At 47.4% G+C, this 7,963-nt stretch overlaps 1 protein-coding gene across 5 annotated transcripts; it reads left to right on the top strand.

The window, feature by feature from the left end:
- On the top strand, positions 1–6,681 carry LOC129120422 (neuropeptide FF receptor 2-like). Of its 5 annotated transcripts, XM_077176851.1 has the most exons (9): positions 1–133; positions 497–984; positions 1,616–1,820; positions 2,539–2,625; positions 3,056–3,248; positions 4,025–4,374; positions 4,505–4,848; positions 5,123–5,222; positions 5,563–6,681. In XM_077176851.1, coding segments are annotated over exons 6-9 (1,185 nt in total). In that variant the 5' UTR covers positions 1–133; positions 497–984; positions 1,616–1,820; positions 2,539–2,625; positions 3,056–3,248; positions 4,025–4,372; the 3' UTR covers positions 6,302–6,681. The 5 variants fall into 5 exon arrangements, with proteins under 5 accessions (XP_077032966.1, XP_077032967.1, XP_077032970.1 ...); XM_077176852.1 differs by lacking the exon at positions 4,025–4,374; XM_077176855.1 differs by lacking the exons at positions 3,056–3,248; positions 4,025–4,374 and adding an exon at positions 1,986–2,083.
- The last annotated feature ends 1,282 nt before the right edge of the window (positions 6,682–7,963 follow it).

Raw genomic sequence — 7,963 nt, 5'->3', positions numbered from 1 at the left:
CCAGTCCAGATATTCTGTGGGGTCCCTGCCCAGTTTCCAGTGATGGATGAGAAACTGCTACTTGGAGACTGAATCCCAGGGAACTTGAGTAATTTCCTACTGAAAGCTTTTAAAACGGGGACTTGCTTCCAAGGTAAGGCAGCTAAAATCTTATTGCTTGCCAGGCTTCTCAATAAAGTGGTGGCATAAGTGTGCCTGGGTGTGGAAATCTTACTTTAACCTGATTTCAGCGAGCAGTTGGCTGAGATTTTAGTTAAGATTTAAAACTGCCTGTGATGCATCAAATAAAAAAATATATTTAGAAGCTTAAAGGTTGACTAAACATGAAGTAAAGGGGAGAAAAGGGATCATAATGATAAGAAATAGGTAAGCAGACTTGGCTCTAATGAAGCAGGGTGGAAATTATATATAAATATATATATATGTATAAAAATACAGAGCCATTACCAACTTGCTGTGAATGCCTCACCTGCCATTTACATCTCCTGATTTACAGTTACAATTTGGCTTTGGAGTGAAATGCTTTCTATTCCCAGCTCAAGTGGATGAGTAATCTGCAGCTAAGTCTGGTGTTTATTCCAGTCATCCTGCTGATAACCTTGTTCTCCATCATTTGAAGTTTGAGATCTTTTAAAAGGAAGTACCTATTTCAAAAAGAAATACCTACAAACTATTTCCTGTGGCCCCAGCTCAGACTATGCAGATAAATGACTCTGAGGGGAGGATAAGCAGTTTAAGCTCATTGAGAGGAGATGTGTGTGCAGCTCCAAGATTGGCACATCTGCCTGGGATTGCCCATTTCAAAATGAGACATTTGCTTCTCAAGGTGCACTTGTTTTTCTTTATGAAAGTCAATGTCAGTAAGAAAGAATGATTTTATTGCAACTGGCTATTTTTAAGGGTGGGTTTTCTTCCACAGCTCCTTTCTCCCAGCTGAAAAGCTACTGGGATATTTGGGCTTATTTGGAGATGAACCACTCAGAGGTATGTCCTATAAAATAGGATGGAAATATTGATGGATGAAAAAGTTAAATACTTAAAGAGTAAGTTCTATTACCTTAATTCACAAATATCCCCAGAGTCCCCAGCTGAAGCCCTGCATAGCCCAGACCAAACACCTCCTGCACCACTCCCTGTGGAACTGGGAATGAGGGGTTTGGGGTGGCTGCAGCTCCCCCTTGCTCTGAAAGAGAAGCCAAGAGGACCCCAGAATCCCATGGGCTGTGCACAGGGTCCCTGTGGAACAGCATTTCAGGTTTTTAGTCAGTGGCTCCCTTCCTGGTTCCCTGAGGCAGAGGATGATCCATAAATTTCTCTCTCCCTTATTTCTCAGACAATCACAGACCAATGTCCTGTTCTTTTTGCCATCCTTCAGGGGCTGTTTTTTGCCCCTGGGAATTTCTCACTTTTCAGCAGACCAGGGATCATTTTCCAAAGTGGGAAACCTTGGGAGCTGGGAGCCCTGGGAAGTCTCTGTTCCTGTGCCATTACTGAGCTCAGGACAAGGGAAGAACAAATTTTTTAGCACTTACCACATTGAATGTTCTTCATGTACAGCTACATGCACCTACATGCTGTTCCTCCCATCTCTGAAGTCTCCTTATTTTTGTTTCAGCCTCAGAGGATCCTGTGAGGCTATTTCACACATAAAAATGAAGATATCAAGATGACAAACCCAGCAGGTTGTGCACGGGGGTGAGGCAGTGGTGGCTGCTCCAGGGGATTTCTTCCATGTGCCCAACATAAAAACAATGGCATCACTTCATAATGGCTTGGAACTGCTGCTCTAACGAGGGAAAACTGTTTTTCTCTAGCCAGAGGTAACAATTGTCCTGGTCAGGCTGTGAGGTGTTACATTGTGTATTTGTCTATGGAGGCTGTGTCTGGGATTCCAGCAGGGAATGAGCCTCCTGTGTTTGGGAGCCCACTGTGGGTTGGGGCAGTTTGCACTCTGGGAGCCTCCCTCCCACTTTATTCCTTTGCAGATTTTCTCTGGTGTATTAAATGAAGGAGGGAGGCCTTGCTCTTATCAAGTTACCACGTGGAAGCAGATTACTGTTATTCATCATCTTATACCAATTAGGTATTGCATAATTTTTTCCCTTTTCTTAGATGATTTATGTTTCTGTCTTCTGTGCCTCTCTCAATTATTTATCACCCCTTGTTTTAGCAGGCAAGGTCCCTGTGAAAACACAAGGCACTGGCTTTATTTCTCCTTCCAGCCAATCCTCCTCCCCCTCAGCTTCAGGATAATAGAAATCCATGGAGCTTTTCCATTTCCTATCATCTGCAGTGTTTGCACAACCACTTCCCTATGCCTGCCACAACCAAAATTTCATTAGTGCAACTGGGAAGAGACTCAGCTCCAGTTTTGCCTCAAGGCTGTTTACAACTTCTTGTTTACCAGCTATGGACAAAAACTATTCCAGAGATCATTACTGAGGAGATTGTGCTGTGAGGCAGCAGCTTCTAGTGTCAGAAACAGAGAGAAAAAACAAAATATGTATCCAAAATAACCATTATTTCTCCTGATTTCAGTGTGATAAGGGACAGCCCTGTCATGGCATGACCAAGAACTTCTGCCTCAGATCATCAGAGACCCCTGGAAAAGCCAAACTCCAGCAGGTAAGGGAGGAAAGGCACCTCTGGGGACAGCACAGGGACAGCTGGGCATGGGGACTGGGAATGTGGTGAGAGCCAAAAGCCACCTTCCCCTGGCCACAGTGTCTCCCTAAAGCAACTCCTTGGGGAGGCAGAAGATTATGGCAGAAAATTAGTGGGCAATAATAATAATAGTAATGTGGGGAAGTGTTGGATTGGCAGGAGAAAAGCGGCACTCAATATGAGTGATCAGCAAGTCTCGGACTTTATTGATAGTCACACATATTTATATTGGTGTTAATGAAGTTCATACATATTGCAAAGAAGAGCTCATTATTGGTTAGTTACTTATCGGCCAACCACGCCTACTTCTGTATTCTTATGGTTATTCTGTTGCTACTTCTACATTCTTGTGGTTATTCTGCTGAAACTATCCTCATTTTTTTGGCAAAAGATCCTCTCCTCTATCCTGTTGTTGCACCAAGGGCACAATGTCCTTGCCCATCACTGGACACTGACTGCTGACTCCTAGACTTGCCTCCTTCTAACTTCACCAACAGTATCATGTCTACAGGATCTTTCTCAGCTAGCCAACTGTCCACAAAGCTCTCCACAGGGAAGAGCAGTAGGAATGCTGCTTTTTAATGGTGAGAGCATCTCCTGGGATTTATAAAGCCCAGCTCCAGGTCTGGGATTAAAGGAGCAGTGTGAACTTGTGTTGTCAAATATCTGTGTTGGCATTCTGTCAGAGCTCTCCACCTTGAGCCCAGGTTGGGGTGCAAGAGCACCAGTGCTGCTTCCTTGAGGGATCAGGAAAATGGGCATTAAAGCATTTCTCACAAGGCTGACTCTGAACTCTGGCTGGGGAAAGCATCTGGCTCATCTGACATCTCAATAAGATCACCTCCAATGATTTTGAAAGCATATTGAGTAAAAACTAATCAAGATAAATAAGCCTTTGTCTGTAAGGACAGCCCCACAGAATGTACAACTATTCCTACACTTGTTCAAACCTACAAGCAGCTGATTTTGGGTGAGGGACTCCAGATTTTTGTCTCCCTGCCTTGCTGTGCAGGCATTTAATAAGTCTGTGAAATACAGACCCATTAAGACACTGCACTGCTGCTGATTTCTGAACAGGCACAAGAGAGCAGAACATGATGGGTTTTCACTGCTCTGCTTGTTCCAAACCTGAGGCACAGCAGAATAAATACTTTTTTTTTACTGCACTTACTTCTTGAGAGTAAAGCACTTGCAGAGGCTTTGCTGAGCTTTCATACAAGCTCATCAGGATTCAGATAACTTGTGCCTAAATTTAAATCCCATTTCTATTAAGGAATTTGAAGCATCTTGAAAGCACCTGCACTCACACTTTAATTTCATGCCTGCTGCCACCAATTAATTTTGCCCCCTGCTTCTTTAGGCATCCTCATCTGGGAGACAAAATATATGTGGGAAAGAGTTTGAAATGCTGCCTCCAAGTCAAGTTAGCTGCTTGGAAATGAACCCAGCTCTCTTGAAGCTCAGCATGTTTCAGACACTGCGTGGTCCTTCTTGATTGCAGCCTTGGAGTTGGGTAGCTTGTGAGCAGGGAATTAAATCATCCAGCTGCACACAAAACCATCTCATGTCCATGAAATGGGGCTGGATTTGGATACTTGCAGGCAGAAGGCTTATGCCACTTGAGAAAGCTTTAATCCCTGTTTTTCAGTGCTGGAGTTAGTGACTTTTTAGTGATTATTGCTCAGCCACCTCACTGCTGCCAGGGTGCATGTGAGTTTCACGCTTATTTCAGCACATAGTGCACCCAAAAGAGATGACAATGCTATAATAATAATAATATCACATTGCTTCAGATCAATTGCAAGCAGACTAAAATGGCCTCTTTACAAATATCTTTTAGGGCACATTGGAACACGAGGAGAATGGACTCAAACTCCTCGTTGGATTGGCCTCACTTGGATTTGCTGAATTACAACAGGACGTACAAGTACCTTTACCTGGAAGGAAATGTCTCCTATGTGGACTTCTACCTCCACCAGCCTTGGGTGGCTGCTGTTTTCATCACCTCCTACCTGCTCATCTTCCTCCTGTGCATGGTGGGCAACGGGGGGGTTTGTTTCATCGTGCTGTGGAGCAGGCACATGCGCACGGTCACCAACCTGTTCATCCTGAACCTGGCCGTCAGTGACTTGCTGGTGGGGCTCTTCTGCATGCCCACCACCCTCCTGGACAACATCATTGCAGGTGGGCTGGCTGCCCGTGGGGTGGGGAGAGCCAGGGGCGTGTAGCCAGGGGCGTGTGTCCAGGGGGCTCTGTGGGCATTCTGAGTCAGTGGAAGGTCTCCCTGCCCATGGCACGGTGTTCCTGGCCATGGCTGGAACTCCATGATCTTCCCTTCCATCCAAACCACCCCATGACTCTATAATTGTACTCAGGAAATGGAAGATGAGAGCGAATGATTTTAAGCAGAGTCCTGCAGTGAGATGGCAGCAATTCCAAAATGCATGTTTCCTTGCAGGGTGGCCCTTTGGGAGCCTGGTGTGCAAGATGAGCGGGATGGTCCAAGGCGTCTCTGTTTCTGCCTCTGTCTTCACTCTGGTTGCTATTGCCATGGACAGGTAAGATGCTGCAGTCTGTAACCACCAGTGTCATCTCCCCTGGCCCCCTGACCACCCTGAGCCCAGTCATTAACCCTCCCAACACCACAACAAATCCTACGCAAAATAAAATCTGGGCAGGTCTAAAGAGCAATCTGCTCCTCCACCGGTGTCTCTTAAAGAGGGTGGAACTGGGCTATCCCAGCCTGCCAGGAATTGGTTTGTTTCTCAGCCATGAAGCTGGATTGCACAGGCAGCAACTGACAGGGAGGATGAAAGACAGGCAGTTTAAAATGTGTGTGCATCCCTGCCCGGGATAGGAGGCGTTCCTCACACGGCTTCCCCGGTGCCCTTGCCGCAGGTTCCGGTGCATCGTGCACCCCTTCAAGCCGAAGCTGACCGTCCCCGCCGCCGTGGCCACCATCGCGGTGATCTGGGCGCTGGCCGTGGCCATCATGTGTCCCTCGGCGGCGCTGCTGCGGCTGCGGCAGGAGAAGCGCTTCCAGCTGCTCCTGGGCACGGGCAACGCCACCCGCCCGGTGTTCTGGTGCCGGGAGGAGTGGCCCGAGCCGGCCATGAGGAAGGCCTACACCACGGTGCTCTTTGCCAACATCTACCTGGCTCCGCTGGCGCTCATCGCGCTCCTGTACGCCAGGATCGGCGTTTCCCTGTGCCACGCTGCCGTGCCCGGGGCCGGGAAGCGCGGCCGGGAGCAGCAGCGGGGAGCGTGGAGGAGGAAGCGGAAAGCCATCCACACGCTCGTCCTTGTCACCCTGCTCTTCGCCCTGTCCTGGCTTCCCCTGTGGAGCCTGATGCTGCTGTCGGACTACGGCAGCCTGTCGGACGTGCAGCTGCGGCTGATCAATGTGTATATCTATCCCCTGGCTCACTGGCTGGCCTTCTCCAACAGCAGCGTCAACCCCATCATCTACGGCTTCTGCAACCGGAGCTTCCGCCGCGGCTTCCAGGCCGCGCTCCGGCTCCAGCTCTGCTCCAGGCCCGCCTGTGCCCAGCCAGGCCGCCCTGCCCGCCAGCCCAGGATCCCCCTCCCCACACAGCCAAGGGAGGAAACTGGGTCAATAAGCAGCAGGATTTGCTGATGGAGGAGCTCAAAGGCAATGGGATGGAGTGAAAGGCACTGTGATTCTGGCAATCTCTCTGTTCCCCATGGAACAGGGCTGCTTGAACCCTGTTTGTGGTCACATTTCATTCCTGTGAGGAATCCCTCATCCTGTAACTCTCATGGACTGAAATACTGCAGACCCAGTCTGGCACCCAGAGACCCCTGGATTATCTCATGGTTGTGCTTCTTCCTGGACATTGTGAACGCTGGGTCCTGCTCAAAGGTCAAAATTTAGCATTTTCTGTCACATTCCATTTATTCCCCTTGGTTGCTGTTATTTCTGTCACGTCCATTATTATTGCAGCTAGAGAAACAAGTGGAAATGGAAATTCGAGAAATAAAGGATAAAAAAATTGGTTCAGTGGTGTGTTTTTTGGGGAACTCAATTTGATGTTGCAGAGGCATAGAAGTCACCCAAAAAGACTGAAATTTAAATATGAGCAGGAGAGAAAACACTTGAGAGCCCAGTGGATGGGACAAACTTCAGCAGGGACAAGAGTGACACTGGAGGAATAGTGAGGAATAGAATTTGTGCAAGGGGCAGCACAGTATCACAGAGCACTAAGGCTTATTCTGTAAGGCCCTACAGGAGCCAAATCCCAGGTAAAGCCATTCCCTAGGGCAGTCCTCCCTCACATAAATAGGAATGACTTCCACATTATGACATTCCCTGCTGCTCACTGTCTCAAAATGCTCATTCTCTTCCCTACACATTACCTAAATTTTATCCTCAAACCTTTACCTCCGTGTGCCTCAGTTTACCTCAAAATGTTCATTTTCTGCACTACAGCCTACCTCAAATTTGCTCCAAAATTTTTTCCCTGTCTGTCCCCTGCTTGTTAACTCATTTTCTCCTCACAATGTCTAATTGGACTTTATGGAGGAGCATTTCTCCCTCATTTTAGGAGGAACATTTCTCCCACAAGCACACACTTTCTTTCACTCCATATCCAGCTGAGAAAACACCAAATCAGTGCTTGGCTCTGCCATAAAAGAGAGGAAAAGGGGATTTTGCTGGGATTTGGGACACGGGGTCTGTCCCCCCTCACACGATCCCAGGGTTCGGCCACGGGAGGCGGGAATGGGAGAGGGCAAGGCAAGAGCGAGGCCATGGCAAGGGTGAGAATCTCTGATCTCTGAGTTTGCCTTGGCATCCCAGAGCCTCTCCCCGTGCAGATTATGAGGGGAACATTTTCTGAATTGGTTGTTTACTGATCTTTTTCGTGTTGAATTAATGCATTTTGCTCATTTTGTGTCATTTAAGCTTTAGGTGGCATTTCCTGTGGAGGTGTTGGGGTGGATGTTGATGCTGGGAGAGGCAATTTCCCTGCAAAGCTCTTCTATAAAACATAACTATATGGAGTTTCTATGATAAGAACAGGACTTAGGCTCCCAATAGAGAACTGGGGTGTGCTGGGCAGGGACTGGGAAGCACGCAGTTATTTCTGTGTTAATTTCTCCAAACATTGATTTCTGTCTGTTTGCTTCAAAACTTCAAAACTTGTTTATAACTTCAAAAAGTAGAGCTGCATCACAGATGATATCCAAGCTCTTCTTTAGGACAGGGAGCAGAACCCGGGTTCAAGTATATTGAAACAATGCCAGGAAAACATAAATCTCTCAGAAAATAGCAGAAAAT

The sequence above is a fragment of the Agelaius phoeniceus genome, chromosome 4 (assembly GCF_051311805.1).
Source record: "Agelaius phoeniceus isolate bAgePho1 chromosome 4, bAgePho1.hap1, whole genome shotgun sequence".
In the NCBI taxonomy this organism is placed as follows: domain Eukaryota; kingdom Metazoa; phylum Chordata; class Aves; order Passeriformes; family Icteridae; genus Agelaius; species Agelaius phoeniceus.
The sequence above is the reverse complement of the archived record's forward strand: the minus strand, read 5'-3'. Positions and strand labels throughout refer to the sequence as shown.

Excerpts from the sequence above, each read along its gene's own strand:
- LOC129120422 (XM_077176851.1), top strand. Across the intron at positions 4,849-5,122 it reads CCTGGACAACATCATTGCAG|GGTGGCCCTTTGGGAGCCTG; the intron begins GTGGGCTGGCTG and ends GTTTCCTTGCAG. Across the intron at positions 5,223-5,562 it reads GTTGCTATTGCCATGGACAG|GTTCCGGTGCATCGTGCACC; the intron begins GTAAGATGCTGC and ends CCCTTGCCGCAG.